Genomic DNA, 20,562 nt, shown 5'->3' with positions numbered 1-20,562 from the left:
ATATATGTCTATCTGGTGAATATACATGTGTTATGTTCAGGAGGAAATAAAAGAATCAATTAATCATCCTCGGGTTTAGTATTGTGTAATGCATGGAGTCGCCTCAATTGAGAAAGAATAGTTTAACGTCAAAGGTTATTTCTAAGGTCACGGAGTTTAGTTGGCCAGATTGTAATTACAACAGCTTTCGGCATCAGTAGCTCAGTCAAGTGTGACTTATTAAACTGTAATATTCCTTCTCAAGAGAAGGAATAATAAGCACATACCAAAATCTGTAAACAAACACCCGAACTACACATACTTTCAATGTAATTATGTTCTTTTTTCTAATGCGAATGATGACATCATACTATGATTTCCGTTTTGATTGGGGAAACACATTGTAACCTTTTATATTTTCACAGGGGTTTAGTTAAAAGAATGTTAAAGATATTATCAGCGTTTTCTTTTTTCAATTGTTTTATTTCACGTAAAGTAATTCATTCAACAATTCCAAGTAAAATATCTCTTTTCGTTCTATTTCGGTTTTTCTTGTTTTATCATGGTATCAAATTGTTTTTTGTTCCAGTCCATTCTTGTCTTAATACCTGGTATCCCCAGTTTGTCCGCATTCTTATATTGGTTATGGTCAAGGTATTCCTTTCCAACTTCTTTCCACTTCCCTTGCTTTATCAAGTTTGTAGCTTTTGGTCCTAGATCACCTCTGTACACTGCATTCACCACCGCTGCTTTAACATTGGACGGCAACTTGTCGTAAACATCTTTTCCCACTTTATTTCTTGCTCTTGGTTCGTATATGTTATCGACATCATGCTGGAATATATTCATTGTGCGATATTTGCATTGCAGATTTTGTCATAACATGATTCATTTTTTGTTTTATCGAAAACAAGAGTTATTATGAATTATGTAGTCTTAACACTGGAATATAGCATGCCGAAGTTGTTTCAGTACAGTATTAAGTTTGGTATTAACTATGACTAAACTGTTCCTGTAAACAATTAAGATTGGATTTTAACGTGCAAAAACTGTTTGAGTAAAGTAATATGACTGGTATTATAGCATGCAAAAACTGTTGCAGTAAGTATTAAAACTAGTGTATAGCATGCAAGACCTGTAGGTATTAAAACAGCTTTATATCAAGCTGAACTGTTTTAGTAGGTATAAAAATAAAAACTGGTGAAATCAATAAAGTACCGATCCATTATTAAAGTTATCTTAAATTATAATTAATGGTATCATTAAGTACACTACATCGTAAGATATCACAATGTACATTTAATGATATAATACAATGAGTAATGGATATCACAAAATAATTTATGGCATCACAAGATTGTGGATAAATAGTAAAACGGCTTCCCATAACTTTCAGTCTTCCACTGAATTCAACATTTTTTTAATATATCCTTTATATTATTAGACTGTATGTTATATTTAGCAAATGACATATACATTATTTGACTTACATTAAACAGAGCACGGGCTTGTTTATCTGTTATTGTTTGCTTTCCAGACTTTACTTTGTTAAAATCAACCCCTGGCACGACCTTCTTGAACGTTTTCTCTGCATCAGGTCGGTTTAAGTTAAATCCAATTCCTGAAAAAAAAATTATGTTCATTCATTTTTTTCTGCAACTTTCTAAAATTGCTGCCATTGGTGATTGTTTATTTTAATTGAACAGAAGTTATTATCATATGTGTTATACTAATCAGGTAGAAATTTAAATAGAATTCGAATTTTTTATCTGTGTAAGAAATGGCATCGAATCGCAAATTTTGATATTAGAATATTGCATTGATACTAGTAATGATATCGATTATGTTTTAAAAGTAAAGTTTTAGTAAAATTAATGATCAGCATATCGGCCAGTTGTATTTTCAAATGGTAAGGGACAAACTCTTTACATTCTTCCAAAAATCTAGGAGCTGCATTGGATCAAAGTTTGTGTAGAGAAGCTATCATCTCTGTAATTACGAAAGCTAAAGTCCGGTCAAATGTACTGTTATCTATACAAAGAAATTATTATTTGCGGTTATCCGTCAATGTCATTTTGACTGTGCATATCTATTCGGCATGATGGTCTTAGTCAGAAGTTCTAAAATTTTAATTGGTGACCTGTTCAGAAAATAATGGATCAAATAACATTCTGTCACATTTTCTAAATCAAAAGTCTTGAAGTGCCTGATTATATGAATGAACATTTTATTCCACAAGATTCTTTTCTGTAAAGCCGTACTCGGTGATTATGGATCTTTCCAAAATCAACAAAGTCAAAAGTTTTTGTTTCAGTAGATTTTCTTTTCTAGGCTGTAGTCTGTGGAACAAATTACCTTCTTCAAATAGGGTCATTAGCAAATTAAGTACCTTTAAAATATCAGTTTACATGTTTTATCTAAGATTTTTAAATATCACATACATGACTTAATCTAATGTGATTGTCTTACGATTTTAAAAATTCACATTTTTGTTGTGATTCCATTTTATCTTGACATGCCTCTCTATATCACGTCACCTTTAATCACCTTTTAAGGATCACAATAGAATTAAGAGATTTGTTCCATCCTGTATGTAATATATATATGGTTGGCATGGGTCTTTTATTATGCATCTATTTTTCAGATACAATTTTCATTTAAATTGATAAATTAATTAATGGACTAAATAATTTGTCTTTTATTTACTTGTTGTTTTACGCATGAATGCATTTATGTTATAATGACAACGGTAATGTTCTTATCTATCTATCTATCTATCAGCACAAGAGAGTTGGAAATAAGTTCAAATACAATATCAAAGTAAACTGACCTGACAAATCTAACAACCAGGAGAAAACATACTTCATTATTTGAGCTACAATTGTAAATTGTAATATTAGTACAGTAAAAATTTTCCGATTTTGGCTTTTGCTGACCATGTCACTTCTGAAATAAAGTGACAAAATCAATTGCTACTGCTGTTACGGCCGTCTTCTGCACTTCGGATGAATTAGCTCCCTTTAAGGGATTATTAAGAAAAGTTTGCAAAATACCTTCTGTTCGGCGGTCGTCTGTGGCTATTACAGGAAGAAAATGTAACAGTCAAGTAATTGAGACAAAGGTTCTCAACATTGATAGTCACTTAATAGTGTAGTGTATGCGGATTTCGTTGCGGACAAATGTTCGTAAGACTGCCTTACCCGAGGTAAACTGCATACATACCTATGGTAGTATCATGAACTTTCGGATTTTTTGGCTGGGCATCGTATGCTTTTCGTTCGATACCTTCATATCTTTCTATCACTTTCTTTATATCTAGATGGAAATATATAATACATAAATATTTTCTAACTTTCTTTCTGTTTTGTCATTGAGATTGTACTGTCATATTTCATTTTTAAAATCAGATGTTTACTATCACAACCTATTTTAAGAGCTATATGAAGGGTAAGAATAGATACTGACCTAGGACTCCGCATTTACATTTTTGTAACTTTCAATTTCTGTAAGTAATAGCATATTGACGTTCTAAATCAAAATTTCTTAGACATTATAGTTCACTGACTTAAATTAACAATTTATTTGAAGTTTCAACACATTGAAGTTCTAAATTAAAAATTTTTTTTAAAGTTAAAGTACATTTGCGTTCAAAATTATTAATTTCTAAGACATTGTAGTACATTGGCATTCTAAATTAAAAATTTCATTGACATTATTGTGCACTGACGTACTAAATTAACAATTTCTTAGAAATTATAGTACATCGGAATTCTAAATTAACAATTTCTTTGAAATAATACTACTCTGACGTTTGATGTTCTGAGTTTGAGCCGCGCCATGGGAAAACCAACATAGTGCATTTGCGACCAGCATGGATCCAGACAAGCCTGCGCATCCGCGCAGTCTTGTCAGGATCCATGCTGTTCGCTAACGGTTTCTCTAATTGCAATAGGCTTTGAAAGCGAACAGCATGGATCCTGACAAGACTGCGCGAATACGCAGGTTGGTCTGGATCCGTGCTGGTCGCAAACGCACTATGTTGCTTTTCTCATGATGCGGCTCATTTGTCCAAAACAAAATTGACATAGATCTGGAGGCTGCCGATTTCAAAGTTTTTTAATGTGCTTACAAAATGCGAGTACACTAAGTTAAGAAAAGCTGGAAAACTTCATTATATATTTAAGAAATAATTTATAGCAAAGAGTGTTTTAACACTTTTTTATGCACGATGGGCGGTATTAAGTCGGGCGTAATAATTCACGAGGGCGCAGCCCGAGTGAAATTATTTGAACGACGTAGGTCTATTACCGCCCGAGTGTATAAATAGTGTTAAAATACGGTTTTGTATAAATTATTTCGATTCTAATATGCCCTTAATTTAAAAACAGTAGATAATATATAGTAGCGCTCTTTCTTGGCCGCAACAAAAACTTTGACGTCACTGCACGTTAATGTGACGTCATTCTAGTGTAAGAGTGTTTTAACAGAGAAAAGTATATAAGAATAATTCTTTGATCAACCTGCTTTTCAATTTAATACAGATATTCTTTTAATATTACGATTAAACACAATAGAAAGACTTTTTAATTTCCAAACACTTACCTGTTTCAGGTTTCGTGTTTTGTTTTGACTTTGGGGCCGATTTTGGTTTCGATGATGGCGGTGTCTTTGGTACAGAGTTCGGCTTAGCTGTAATTCAAATATATGTACAGTAGGAGTGTTTATTATAAGGAATCAACCAGTAGAGACACAGAAAGTTAAGTACCACATTTTTTACGATACAGAACGATAAATTTGAATAATGCATATATAACTACTAAACTGGGTAGGTAAATATTTTTGGATGTTTTTGTTTAAAAAAAAAATAACCAAAGAAACTGCATTAATGATAAATTACTTAACGTGTTCATTGTCTTTCTCTTTATATTTTATTTTGTATAGAATTTTATCTGATGTCAAATGTAAACATGTTAGTAACTGAATAATGTTTCTGTTAGAATGGATTTTTCGTTGCAGCGAGAACACACAAAAACGAGAGGTACTGTGGCGGTCTCATGTGAGTAAAAAGGTTGCTTACGTTTTGGTTCATTCTACTTAAGTATGGATAAGAGGTTAAACAACATTTCTACCTTTAACAAATTTCTCTTAAGCTTAATGCATTTATAAACAACTCACCTGACAACCATCCTGATCCTGAAATAGAGCAAATGAATATCATACTATTACACCACATAATATATGTAAAATGAGCGGAACAAAACAAGAAAATAAAATTTAGGGTGAACTTGAGGGAAAGTAATATTTGACAGGAAACAAAAGGAGTGGTGAATGATCTAAAGTTTAAGCACGCTCAATCTTAGGTTGTGGTTTGCGCTATATTGCTTCCAAACGTACGATGGCAAGGATCAACGCATATTTTCGGGCGTACAATGCTCTCTGAGTCTCTATATAAGCATCGCGTACACCAGATAATGAAAGGGAAACAAATGAGCCTGGTTACATGGCTGATCTGAAGCAAACAAATCTGGAAGCTTTGAACGTGTAAACCCACTACCGATATTTGACATTTATATGTATGATGCACGGACTGTGGACTCATGTGGTTTTGTTTGATAACAGTAGAATAAACTTTCGTTTGTTAAAAATGTTTTCGAAATCAGTTTAAAAAAACAACATTTTTAATGAATTACACCAGACGTGATGAGTATAATATAAATAACATTATGAACAAAAAGTATGCTAAATCATTTTGAAGATCAAGAGCATGTGATTCAATTCATTATGAACTAAACACGTAAATCATGGCACACCATATCCTTAACTAAGAGCTGTAAATAACAAGTCAATTACTGTACAAGTAATATCCATAAACCTGCTTTTTTCTCTCAATTTCTGAAATAGGACGAAATCCCTGCATAAGTATGAAAATGTTTTGTTCATTAGTATGCATACTGAAGATATTATATGGCTGTTAAGCTTTAGCCTGCTGGCGGCAAGTGGTTTTCCCTTTGCGACCAGTGCAGACTAATCATGGTCTGCACTGGTCGCTTTTCAGTCAGTAAATTTTCAGCAAACACCCCTTCAAATAATAAATGGTATTGCCCAAATTGAATGATGGACCAGTCCATTTTAGAAATTTAGCAGGCTAAAGGTTAAGCTTTAAATGTACTTGATTCATTCATGTAATCATTTACACATACATTAAAGTGGGAGAACAATTCATAATTGAAAAACTGCAATTATGAAAACAACAATACATTTAAAAAAATCTGACCTTTGGATTTCGTTGGGACATTTCTGTTTTTACCTGTAAGTACAATAAAACAGACATGAAAGATGTGCTGCAATTTAATTCATGATACTTACCAATCGTTTTAAAACGGTTCTAGAAGTTCACGGCTCATTCAGGTATCGGTGTATTTTAAGACAGATAGACATATTTCATATCAAAAATAGTTTGAGAGGGTATATCGTGGTTCGGTTTATGTTAGTGTTTTCACTTTGCAATGCTTATTGAATAAAGTATTAACTTTTTCTGTCATGAACCCAAAACAAATGCAATATTGGAATGAATGCATGATTTTACTACTGACATAATACAGTTAACGTAACATAAAAACTTACCGCCCCACCATCCAGATTTACGTTTTCCAGAATCTGAAAGGGAAACACATTTAGAATTTAACAGGTTCAGAAAACAAATGGAAAATTGTGTTTTCATTTGTTTTAGATCAAAGAATTGAATTGCCAAACAAAAATTCAAAAAATCTTGAGGTGATTTCTGAATCAGAGAAATACAATTAACTTTGTCTTGTTCTATTGCCAAAATTCATATCTGGCTTTGACGGGAGGCGTTGTACTTTTCCTTCTTTAACAGGAAAAAAGGTTTGTCAGTCATCTCTTTCTCCCATAAAACTTTAAAACTGCATGCCTCCAGATTAATGTCATTTGTTTAAAAACGTAGAAAGTGAAATGATTTTATTACTTAGAAATTACAATGAAAGCCAATGTTAAGTTATCAGAAGGTTTGTCTAAAAATATTCATTTAATCAAAAACATGTGCAAAAAAACTCTTAAAAGCGTCAGTCGCGCTATAGAAATTTGATATAAGATAAGAAGAATTTAGTTGGAATTTAGGTACACTTTATATCGTATAAATTAAAATATCTACTTCAACAACATGTAATTTTAAAACCCTTGATAAATGGACCAGACAAGAAACAGACAATGTTAACCTTTGACTTCTAAGTGTGATCTTGGCCTTGGAGCTAGGGTTCTGGGTCTTGCGCATGACACGTCATCTCATTATAGGAAAAAACCGTATAAGATGAAATCATATGTTTTTGACCAAACTCCGTAATTTTCACAGAGCAGTAAAAATACCCGTTATACGTTATGCCAAATAATTTCAAAATCCCTTGAATAACAGAGTTATGAACCGGACACGAAACAGATCCTGATAACATCTGACTTCTAAAGAGCTAGTGGTCAGGGTTTTGCGAATGACACATTGTCTATGATTAACATTTATACCAAGATATTTCAATTCCCTTCATGGATGGCAGAGTAATGGACCGAACACGAAATATACCCTGTTATTAATTTTTGACCTCTAAGTGTGACCTTGACTTTGGAGCTAAGGGTCTGAATGTTGTGCATGACACGTGGTCTTATTATGGTGAACATTTATGCCAAGTTATTATTCTAAATCCCTTTATGGATGGCAGAGTTACAGCCCGGACAAGAATTTACACAGACACGCGCTAGGACAGGGCGATTTTTATATGCCCACATTCAGGGGCATATAAAAATGAAATGTTGATGTCCATTTGTAGGCATGTCCCTTTAAATGATATTGTACGAAAAGTGTTTTGTAAACACGATAATTGTTCTTTAATAATAATGTGTTTATAAAAGATTGTATAACATAATTATATGTTTTTTTTTATCAGATTCAGGCAAGGTTTTCTGTACCTTAGAAACAATCTAGAGTCAAGAAATTATATTTACATTTAAATTCTCGTTTCTGACGTCAAATTAGCCTAACACAGTTGTCTTTATAAAGGCTTCGGAGTTATTGAAATATGTTATAAATGCGAGTAAATAAATGAGAGAAAAATACCGGCAGGTTTGGGGTTTGGTTTGGGTTTGGGTGCAGGTGGCTTTGGTTTTGGCCTTGGTTGTTGCCTTGTTGGAAGTAAAAAGAAGTTACATTTAAATATAAGAAGGTTTAGATAGGTGCGCTCTTGTATATGGTTTTAATTTATTTCACTAAGTCATTGTAGTGGCAAAACATTGCCAGTAAAACAAAGTTTGAACTATTCAGAAAATGAGAAAATACTATTTAAAAACTATTACAACAGGATGAAACCTAGCATTTACACGATTTTATAACATGATGGTTTTCGAAATTAAATTTCCATGACTGTGATTTGCACGAGAAGTAATCTTAAGCTTAAATAAATCTGATGTCTCAAGGCTTCAGGGTTATTTAAATAATAAATACGAGCAAAATAAATGAGAAAACAAATACCTATGGGTCTGGGTTTCGGTGCAGGCGGTTTTGGTTTTGGCCTTGGTTGTGGCTTTGATGTAAATAGGAAGAATTTACATTTAGATTAAAGAAACTGCGCGAGTACGCTTTGTACAAGGTTTAGAGTTATTTCCCAATATTGCCAGTGTGATAAACTTTGAACTATTCTAGAAATTAGACAATATCTATTAGTATTATTGCAACAGGATGAAATCTACGATTTAACAATATTTTGTAACATGATATTGATAATCGAAATAAAGCGATGACGTCGACGTCGTTTATAGTATAGGAGACGTTGGTCAAATTGACTTGTTTATATAGTAAAAGAAAGGAAAATTCTTGATGTTTCGACAGGAAAGGCTAACATGTGATAAAAAGAATATTACATCTGTGGCTCTCCACACTGAATTTATTAAACTCGCATTTTATTATTTCATTCAACTTTTTTAATAAAATCAATATAAAAAGACACTCATATAATATCCTCTGTGTAGATAACGGTTAGAAATAAATGAGCTGACATAATTTTGTATTTCTTTTATTTCAAGCTACAAATATTCGTTCAAAGTTGGCTTGAATCATTTTATTTTCTCAAACCTCTACATAAGATGTGCATTTAAAATGATAACAAAATTATTGAAAATATGTATAAATCGTCACCTTAGCGCATAAAGTGAATAAGTCCTTCTTTAAGTCAATGCAGTTATCCACTTTATGCGTTGAGGTGACGAAATATTGTTTCAAAAACGTCACAGACGTTCTAATTCATTTCTAACATCGATTAAGAATGCTTTGCAAAATTCATATCTCAACAGCAGCGTTTACAAACTTCAGACTTTAACAAAGCTTATCAGGATATGGCCCAAAACGCAGGAACGTGTCGCTATAAAATAAACTATAGAAGAAAACTTACGAGCAGGTTTAGACTGTCTATTTCTGCCTCCGCCTGGAAATACCAAAACCAGATAACGTGATCTCCTTTTTTGTTAAAATTTGCAATAGTTATTCTTAAAGTCAGTATTTATATGTATATCGCCTACTGATGTCCGTTATTGCAACTGATGTTTGCAAGTCAGTATGACAGATGAGGCCTTTCAAATCAAATTCAGCCCGAGAATCAACAAAAATTAATGGATACCGGTATGTGTAATGGTGGTTAATTTTCATAAAGTTTAAGCTTTTCTGAAACGTTTTAACAAGCAAAAATCATTTTAATTCGTTTTAAAGTACTACGATAATTAAAATAATAAACACTGGTATACTAATGTGTCTCAATGAAACATGAATGCATGCTTACCCCACCATCCAGAACCGCGTCTGCTTGAGCCTGAAATAGTAACATAATATTATTAAGAGATCACAAACTTTTTAATACATAATTAATATAAATGTTTTGCTTTAACTACACAATACCACCTCTCCAGAAAGGCCCTCTCTTAAGCAAAATCCTCTCTATAACAAAATCAACAAAATTTCCCTAAGCTGAACTATACTATCAAATTCGATTCTCCGAAACAATAACCTATACATAACAGTCAACAGTTGTATCTCCCAAAGGGTGTTGCTCTACAGAGGTTGCATTGTATATTAATTAATGACCAGATTAAACAAGATATGGATGGACTGAAGCGGAATAGCAAAGGCTTGGTAGGCTCATGGTAGGATATATCTTCGTAGGGCGGAATAGAATATAACTCAGTAGAAGCCCCATGCAATATGACTTAGTAAGAGAATTATACCATATCACTTGGTACACGCAAGAAGTAACTTTGCACGGGGCTTGGGAGAAGTACCATTACACAGGGCTTTGTAGAAGTACCATTGCATAGGGTTTGGGAGAAGTACCGTTGCACAGGGCTTGAGAGAAGTACCATTGCACAGGGCTTGGTAAAAGTATCATTCTAAAATAGTTTAATAGAAGCTCCAAGAAGACATCATGGCTTGACAGAATACATTTTAAAATGGATACAGCTTACCTGATCTATTGCTGCTACTTTCATCGCTGATTTCCCATTTCTAACATCGATTAAGAATGCTTTGCAAAATTCATATCTCAACAGCAGCGTTTACAAACTTCAGACTTTAACAAAGCTTATCAGGATATGGCCCAAAACGCAGGAACGTGTCGCTATAAAATAAACTATAGAAGAAAACTTACGAGCAGGTTTAGACTGTCTATTTCTGCCTCCGCCTGGAAATACAAAACCAGATAACGTGATCTCCTTTTTTGTTAAAATTTGAAATAGTTATTCTTAAAGTCAGTATTTATATGTATATCGCCTACTGATGTCCGTTATTGCAACTGATGTTTGCAAGTCAGTATGGCAGATGAGGCCTTTCAAATCAAATTCAGCCCGAGAATCAACAAAATTTAATGGATACCGGTATGTGTAATGGTGGTTAATTTTCATAAAGTTTAAGCTTTTCTGAAACGTTTTAACAAGCTAAAATCATTTTAATTCGTTTTAAAATACTACGATAATTAAAATAATAAACACTGGTATATTAATGTGTATCAATGAAACATGAATGCATGCATACCCCACCATCCAGAGCCGCGTCTGCTTGAGCCTGAAATAGTAACATAATATTATTAAGAGATCACAAACTTTTTAATACATAATTAATATAAATGTTTTGCTTTAACTACACAATACCACCTCTCCAGAGAGGCCCTCTCTTAAGCAAAATCCTCTCTATAACAAAATCAACAAAATTTCCCTAAGCTGAAATATACTATCAAATTCGCCTCTCCGAAACAACAACCTATACATAACAGTCAACAGTTGTATCTCCCAAAGGGTGTTGCTCTACAGAGGTTGCATTGTATATTAATTAATGACCAGATTAAATAAGATATGGATGGACTAAAGTGGAATAGCAAAGGCTTGGTAGGCTCATGGTAGGATATATCTTGGTAGGTGCACAAAAGAATATAACTCAGTAGAAGCCCCATGCAATATGACTTAGTAAGAGAATTATACCATATCACTTGGTACACGCAAGAAGTAACTTTGCACGGGACTTGGGAGAAGTACCATTACACAGGGCTTTGTAGAAGTACCATTGCATAGGGTTTGGGAGAAGTACCGTTGCACAGGGCTTGAGAGAAGTACCATTGCACAGGGCTTGGTAAAAGTATCATTCTAAAATAGTTTAATAGAAGCTCCAAGAAGACATCATGGCTTGACAGAATACATTTTAAAATGGATACAGCTTACCTGATCTATTGCTGCTACTTTCATCGCTGATTTCCCTACTCGATGATTTAGCATTATACAACATGCCTTCAAAAAAAAACTAAAATCAGTATTATTTTATAAAACAACCACAAAGTCTACAAAATAAAAAGTTAATAAATACCGTTGGAGTATGATAAAGATACAGCTAATGTCTTCTACTTAAAATTAAATTCCTTCAGCGTATCTAATGCAGTAGATTGCTGTTTACTTATTTTACATTATGCATTATATTATTGTAGATAAGTAAATACTGTGTAGAACTTACTGAATCTTAAATATTTTTTCGACAATCACTATGAAAATAAAACATATTCTTTTTAAATTTGAAATTCGAAAATATGACATAAGTCTGGAAGCTTGCCACTTTAAATGATACTTGCTAAGTTATATATTTAGATTTGATATGTTTCAAATCCATAAAAATTACCTTGATTTATAACGCAGAATAATACTACGACACGTACAAGTTTATAAATGTCCATTTTCTATCTGTTCTTCTGTATGGTCCTGTAATAAATCATTTTTACAACTTCATCTGCCAACTTATTCAGTCAATCTCTTTTCAGAATAGATATACTTTTAATATCATAGATGAATAAATATATTACCCTGAAGAAAAAAACAAAAGGCGTGGTCTAAACACATCTTTTTACATCAAACACTGTGCTTAATTATTATTATACTGACATATCTCTATTAGACTCTAATCTTGCACCGGACTGTTTGTTTGATTTATAAAGTCCTTTTATTTAAAATATAATTCCAGGCCGAGCCAAACCCCTCCCCACCACCACGCCCAGTTACCTGAGAAGTGTCCTATATTCATCAAAGATGCACCTTACTATTTTGGCAAAGGAATAATATAATATTTTCTAAAAAATTAGACCCTGAAACGCACAACAGGCCACCATTCCATACCTTTATTTCATAATTTTCAAGGGGGAAAGACCCCTGACTCCCCCTCCCCCCACCCCTCATCAAGAGGGTACTAACCTACTGACCCCTGCATTACCTCAAAATGTCGGACCTAAAAATGCACCAATGGTCACCATTTCATATCTGTATGTCAAACGTTTCCAGTGGGGGAGCCCCCTGACCCCCAGTAAAAGTTTTAACAATTAAAGAATGAAATAAACTATAAAAATGACAAATTGTTGCAACAGGCGCAGTGTGTTGAAGAATACGCCCCCCTGCACGCACACACCCCAATGCGTCACTGGCTTCGATATTTTGTGGCCAAAAACAATGAGGGCCAGTGGAAAGCCTGACTGTCATTATCAGAATGATTTTTACGACGTTCATTTGGGAGGAAATCCCAAGGTTTTAGTGGGACATTAAAAATGTTATTTCCATATCGATTATAATTGATAATATTCTTAAATATTGTAATTATAATTTCTTTTTAAAAAAATGATATCTAACATTGTCTGTTTTCGATTGTAAAAGCCCGTGACAACATGGTTTTCAAAAAAAAATATGACTATGACTATTTAAGTTATCTTCCAGAATCTCGTTTTCACTTGTCTTTTGCATTGCTTTTTTTTCTGTTAGTGAACTTACGACTTGAACCACTGGTTGGTTTACTTTCATATATATATATATTTTAAATGAAATGTCATCAGATATAAAGCTAGAGATAATTAACTTCCTCCAAAATTTACGTCACGCATTCTAATCCATCTAGTGGGCAAGTAACGGTGTTTTAAATAAAGAAATGTATAGGTCATATACTGAATGTCATTAAAGAGGTAGGATACCTTGTTACATTAATTTTTATTTTGCTCAAATACATTTACTGTATGTAATAAAAATGAAAGCCATAGATTCTTAAATTTGAAATTCACCCAACGATCTTGCTTTGGTTATGTGTAAACCAATGGTAATATAAACAGTATGTGGTGCCTTTTCTTTTGTTTCCTTTTTTCTAAGCTTTTGGTAACTTTCAATTTACGCATCTTCTGTAATAGATTACATTAATCATTACACATATCATTTTCAACTAACCTATATCATATTCATTGTTGTTTGAAAGAAAACAAGGTGTGTATGTACATAAAGAAAACGTCCACGTATTATAGAACCAATATAAATTGTTATTCTAGCATTGTTTTTGTCCTTTTTAAAGATTGTGTAAACGTGTGTTAACAGAACAGAGAGATTCTCGCACTAAAGCGCTGAAAACACTACTTTTTATATATGCGCTTTCCACGACAGCGCCTAAACCTGTAACGGAAAATTGAAAAGGAAATGACTCCAACGTGATCAACCAATTGCTCACCTTTCCACGCATTTCATGAATATTAATGACGTTGAAATACAATTTCGTTTTTGCTAGAATAGCTTTTAATACTTGTTTTGGGGGATTTGTGTGTGTGTGTGTGTGTGTGTGTGTGTGTGTGTGTGTGTGTTATAACATCTGTAAATGCCGAGGGATTGGTCATAAAAATTTAAGGTCCACACTGGGCTTAATATGTTTACGCCACTTTTGCGTGATGCGCGTGGGGGTGTGGGAGCCTGAAGGGGTTCCCTATCTATTTTACATTAGAAAAAATAGTAAATTGTGATATTCTAGCTATATGTAGGGTCTTTTAAATGATAGTATATTTACATATATGTGATTAAATTGTAGATTATATTTAGAGTATATTTTTCAGTCTCACCGAATCAGTGCCAGAGCAAAAAAAACTGTGTGCATTTCATATTAAAGCAATTATTGTTTGAGAAAGATTTTTAGAAAATAAAGAAAAACAAAATTACCATTTAATTTAATACCTTTGGTTCGGTGAACTTTCGGTTTAGTTTACTGATGTAAAATATTTAAAGTTCTTATCAATTCTCTTGGTATCAATCACACTACTAGCTACTGCTTGCAGATCAAATTGCCCTTTCGGATCGGATGCTACCTTTACGTAACAAAAGCGGCGATGCTGGAGCTATTTTTGGACCTCGTCTATACAAGTTACTCCGCCCTTTTAGTAAACGTTTTTTTTCCGATACGGGGTAAGATTAATTTAGGCATACACTGAATGAACTTAGTTTAAACATATTTTTATTCCGTAAAGCATGAAATATTTACAATACAGCATTCCAGGAATTGGACAGAAAGCTATATTAGCTTACAGTTGTCCTCTCCTTATTACATAAAATTACATGTTCATTCATGGCACAATTATTTACCAGTTAATACAGTATTATATATAATACATGAAAAGATGCCACATTGCAATAAACCAAAAAGTGCTTTTGTAAAGTACAATTAGAGTTTAAATATGAAAACATATTTCAGACTATAGCAATGAATTTGAATAGTAGAATTCAGAAACACTTGATATGAAATAACAAGCAAATCTCGTTTAAAGAGATATTTGATACTGATTTAAATGGTAAGTGTAAAATGTAAATTAAACACCAAACTAAATTTAGAGTAGTAAAAAACTTAAACACGTAAAAGAAAAAAGGATAAACGGATGAACGATAAGGATAAAATGTGAAGAAAATAGCTGAATCAATCAAATAATCAACATGTTTAGATAATGATAATGTTTAGATATGACGTATATACATATATAGATGCAACTGTATTTTATGCAACATTACATCTTAACTAGCTATTGCTAAAATCGTTTTGTTTCTCTAATGTATTTTTGAACGGCATTAAAAATTGTTATATTGGAATCGAGAGATAATGAAATATCACCGTTTAAGATAACATTAATAGAGGGGTTACAATGTTGGGAGATCGTAGTAAGTAGTACATTTGGTAGGTCGTTATTTAGCATTCGCTTGAATGATGCAACCGTTGGAGCATTTTGTGTCTGAAGTGGGAGCGCATTGAAATCTCTGATAACAGAAGGCAAAAATGATTTGTAATAAAAGTCAGTATGTGTGAGGATGTTTTGCGTGTCGTTTGCATTCCTGAGTGGATAGCGATGCTCACTGCCAACTGACGAAGGGACAAGATCTGAAAGATACTGTGGGGTAAGATTGTTTTTCATTTCAAAGAAAAGAATAAGTTTGTGTTTGTATCGCCGTTTCTCCAAGGATTCTAAACCAACCTCTGTCATGAGTTTATCAATGGATACAAGTTTTGTTGTTCCAGTAATTATTCTTGCTGCTTCCTGTTGAATTTGCTCAAGCTCTCGTTTTTCATTTTGTGTACAGTTATCAAATAAAACATCTCCATACTCTAGAATTGGTCTTATAAAAGATATATATGACTTCAAGTGATTTTCTATCAAGCTGAAATTTTAGTTTTTTCATAATATTGATTCTTTTCCAAGCCTTACTTTTAATGTATTCTATGTGTGTGGACCACCGCAGATCATGCGAGAGATTGATACCCAAGTGTTTATGATTACGGACTTCGTTTATTTGTATGCCTTGCATTCTGATTGGCTGATGATTAATATTTCTGTGAGTTTTACGTGATATCAGTAAGAATTCAGTTTTCGAAGGATTGAATTTTACCAACCATTTTTCTGCCCATGAAGTTATATTCTGCAGGTCCGAGTTTAAAATAGTTGAAGCAGTAATAGGATCTTCTACTACAATGAAAAGGTTAGTATCATCAGCGAAGAGCCTAATATTCGCTTGGATATCTAGTACTATATCGTTTATATATATAAGAAAAAGTAAAGGCCCGAGAATTGACCCTTGTGGAACACCAGCTGTAATGAACTTTTCAGACGATTTACAACCAGGAAGAACAACTCTTTGTTTTCTATTATTAAGGTAAGAAGAGAACCAAGAAGAAACACGTCCGGAAATACCTACAGAATTCAGTTTGAAAATAAGTCCTTTGTGCCAGACACGATTGAAGGCCTTACTTATGTCACAAAATACAGCTCTGACCTCTTTACCGGAGTCAATAGCCTGTGCAAATAAGTTATAGATATATGTTAGTTGGTTGACAGTAGAGTCACCAGGAACAAAACCGGATTGCAAAGGAGTAAGAATATCATGTTCTCGAAGAAAGTTGAAAGTCTGTTTGAATACAATTCTTTCAAATACTTTATTGACAGTACTGATAAGGGATATAGGGCGATAGTTACTAACTAATGAAGGGTCGCCAGATTTGAAAAGAGGTGAAACATTTGCCTCCTTCCATGTGTCAGGAACCTGAGAGATCTGAATTGAATAGTTGAAGAGAGAGCTGAGAAGACTACTCAGTTCATGTGAAAGTTCACGAAGTATACGATTGTTAATTCCGTCTGGACCAGCTGCTTTCCCTAAAGGAAGTGACTTTAGTACCAATTCCACCTCGCTGGGAGTAATAGTAATGTCATCCAGAGTTTGGTCAGAAATATCAGGCAAATCAGGGAGAATGGGGGCTCGTCTTTCATCAATTCGAGTCTGGGCAACGAAAAAGTCATTTAAGAGATTTGCCTTATCAGTGTCATTGAATATAATGTTATCGCCAGAGGAAAGTGGGGGTATAGAGACTGATGAAGGAGGTTCAATGAAGGATTTAAGACAGGTCCACCAACTCTTAGTGTTCCGATTTTCTTGTTTTAACTTCGCGGCTAGGTTGTCAATGTGCTGCTTTTTTTTGCCTCGCGAATTTTAGAGGTAATTTGGTTTTTCAAATTTCGAAATCTTTCCCAGTGAAATGGTGAATTGGTGTGCTTTGCTTTTCGATAAAGACGTTTTCCTTTTCTAATAAGCAATCGCAATTCATTTTTAAACCAAGGTGGTTCATTTTCTCGTATTAGAACTCTTCTATTTGGAATACATTGTTTTGCTATGTTTGTAATTTCACTCGTTATATTGTTAGCATAAACATTAATATCATCATCTTTTTTAGATTCCCAATCAGTTTCTGAGGCTAATTGTCTGAGAAGACCATAATTCCGCTTTTCAAAAATCCAAACGTGAAGATAAAAACATAACTTCTTTGGCTTTTTTAAGTTGAATAAGCAATAGATAGGACAATGGTAACGTACATCTTGAGGAAGAAAAGGATCGCCAACACCACTAGAATGGATAAGGTGTTTGCTTGAGGTGAAAATGAGGTCGATTATAGAGGTAGATGACTCGGTATAATGCGCAGGCGAATCTATAACCTGATACAGAGACAGTTGAGAACATATATCATGTACCTTTCTCAAGGCAGCAGTATTCATTACGTTCAAGTTAAAATCGCCCATAATTAAGATATTGTCAATCCCCGTATCAATGGCTAGATGCATAGAATCAACAATCAAGGCGTGATGAACAGGGTCAGTATTAGGTGGTCTGTAAAAAAGTCCAAATAGAATATGCTTGTTGGAAAGTACAATTTCATCCAGATACATTCAGTACCATTAATTTCAAGATCATGACGCCTTGAATGAACTTGTTTACGTTGGCCATATGACCGAAACTTTTACAAGATAAAAGGTTGATTAACGGTTGTATCACCGAAAAGCAAAAGATAATAATCGTCATTTAAAAACTTAATTGAACCCACACTACATCAGGGACATAAATTATGTCCCTGGCTACATTTAGGTCGCACGGATGTGAAAATAAAAACGAAACCCTCTAATACATTATAGGCATTGTCCTGCCTAAATTTCGGTGCCTTTTGCTGCAGATAATGTATCTCGTGTAACGCAGCTGTAACATATCATTGACAAAAGGTCTTTAGTTGAATAACTCGGCAAGGACAAATGCAAAGCAGATTAAGCAACATTCACGCAGTCGCCCATAGAACAATCCAATGTTCAAATTTATATACGTTCACAGCCGAGCACATTAACACAAACGAATGCAATTATAACAGAGAACCTTGTTTTATTTCTTTCACGACGTTTTTATGATATTTGGTTACTATTAAACTTTTTAGAAACGTAAACTATACAGTATTTTGTATCTTACAACAGTTGTAAGGTATTTGCAGATTATTGCATCGCAAAATAAAATGTCAAACAGCGTCTTTTAAAATAAATGTTCCTTAAACGTCAGTTTTATCCATTAAAATGAACAAAACACCCAAAACTGTTAAATCTTAAAACCGTCTGTACTTGTAAAATATGAATCCATTAATAAAGTAAAATGTCCAGCATCAAACAATAATAATAATATGTTTTCACTTACCAGGTGAATGACTGAGGTGATCTGTGTGTTGGTATTCACATTTCTAACATTTATATACCAACTCCGTACATGAGCCTGGCCTAGCAAGGAGACATCATCAAATAATATTTCGAAATATATACAAAAACTTTATTAGGCTTTTCCACGAAACTAAGAAAACACGAAAAATGTTTACCATTAATGAATAAATGGTTTTGTCGATTTTTTTTAATTGAAATATATTGTTATTCGGTGAAAACCCGAAACTGTATAAAACTTAGAAGACGGATGTTTTGATACGTTAATGTCATAATTTGTATTCTTTATACGTAAATGATGATTAATTAATGTGTACTTCATTAAACGCAGTCCATCGCAAACTTTTTTGTGCAGTTTTGTTTACAATTCATTTTACAAGATGTAAAACCACATGCACTGTATTAAATAAAAAATTGACCAAAACAAAAGATAAGAACAACAGTCAAAAAATATAAATTCTCAGAAGGTATTATTTCTACAGCGGATCTTTAATGGATCAGTCAAGTCGTAAGAAGCCCCGACAAAAAAGCAAAAGACCGCGAGTTCGAACCTATTCTTAATATAAAGTTGCCTGTTGATTTGAAAAATGTAAGACATGATTTTGAAAGAATGATGACCAAGGGACCTTTTATCTTTGGTACTAATGAAATTATATCAAACTTTCATCAATATTGAAACTTAAAAAAAGTAGTATTTCAGGCACAGACTCTACATTGCCTAGATATGTAAAAATGTAGTTATACTCCCGCTATAAGACTGAGTTCTTACTCATTTTCAACACCCAAAATGCAACACCTCTCACCGGCGTTAGAGAGATTATATTACACATAAGAAATTAAATTGACTCGGCAAGAATGAACAACACTGAGTGGAAGTAAGGAGAAACATTTCTTAAGTTAAATGGCGACAAAACCTATGACTAAATTTTTGTTATTTGCTTGACAAATTTATTTTCAAACGGTTTATTTGACTTCTTCTAATAAAATGTAAAATTCAATATGTTAGTAAATAGCCTATAGATTATTTTAATGAATCCATCACTCCCCAATCTGATGACAGTTTGTTCAAAGTCGTTAGTATTTTGGCCAATACATTTAACTATTTTTTTCTTCTTTTTTTTTTTTTTTTTTTTTTTTTGCTATACGACAATCCTTATAAACAAGTCTTTTTTAAAAATAGGAAGTCCTGATTTAATGTAGAAACTCCTCCTCTTTTAATTATCTATAACACCGAAATAATTGTTATGTGTCTGTTGGGTTTTGTTTTACAAACATACACCTCTGGTGATACGGCGGGTTTCCAGCATTTGAGTGGCCCACAAAGCATTATTGTACACGGGGTAAATGTTCAAAAACAAATTTCTCTATTGCAAAATTGGAAACAAAAATAAAAGCACTTAATTGTTTATGAATCTAACCATTGAAGTGCACGTTTGAAAATTTTTATGGCAGTATAGCAAATCCGAGGTAAAACCACACGTCTATTGACATTACATGAAATGTTTTAGTACAAAAAGCCTAGGGTTTATTCCAAGGTCAGTGTTTTACGTTGTGACATTTTCCGTTTGTGTTTAAGGGTCCCCAAGTGAAATTTTCTTAGTCCTAGAAATTTGTAAATCCAATATTTTTTTCAAAGCCAAAGCAATGCCAATGTAATTCTTACGTGACCTTGTATTCAGCAAATTATTCAGTTCTTAGTTTAGTGGCATAA

At 33.3% G+C, this 20,562-nt stretch overlaps 1 protein-coding gene across 1 annotated transcript; it reads right to left on the bottom strand.

Annotated features, from left to right (window-relative positions):
* Window positions 1–423: 423 nt before the first annotated feature.
* On the bottom strand, window positions 424–18,986 carry LOC128549538 (uncharacterized). The gene is made up of 14 exons (XM_053526440.1): window positions 18,835–18,986; window positions 12,185–12,264; window positions 11,737–11,802; window positions 11,057–11,086; window positions 10,674–10,706; window positions 9,813–9,842; window positions 9,429–9,461; window positions 6,604–6,636; window positions 6,254–6,286; window positions 5,155–5,172; window positions 4,582–4,668; window positions 3,202–3,294; window positions 1,470–1,600; window positions 424–813 (listed from the first exon to the last, which is right to left on the bottom strand). Exons 2-14 carry the CDS (start codon window positions 12,237–12,239, stop codon window positions 517–519), a joined length of 939 nt encoding a protein of 312 aa, XP_053382415.1. The 5' UTR covers window positions 12,240–12,264; window positions 18,835–18,986; the 3' UTR covers window positions 424–516.
* Window positions 18,987–20,562: the final 1,576 nt, after the last annotated feature.

This window comes from Mercenaria mercenaria, chromosome 16 (assembly GCF_021730395.1).
Source record: "Mercenaria mercenaria strain notata chromosome 16, MADL_Memer_1, whole genome shotgun sequence".
NCBI classification, from domain to species: Eukaryota; Metazoa; Mollusca; class Bivalvia; order Venerida; family Veneridae; genus Mercenaria; species Mercenaria mercenaria.
Note: the sequence above shows the minus strand (reverse complement) of the source record. Positions and strands in the feature narration are given on the sequence as shown.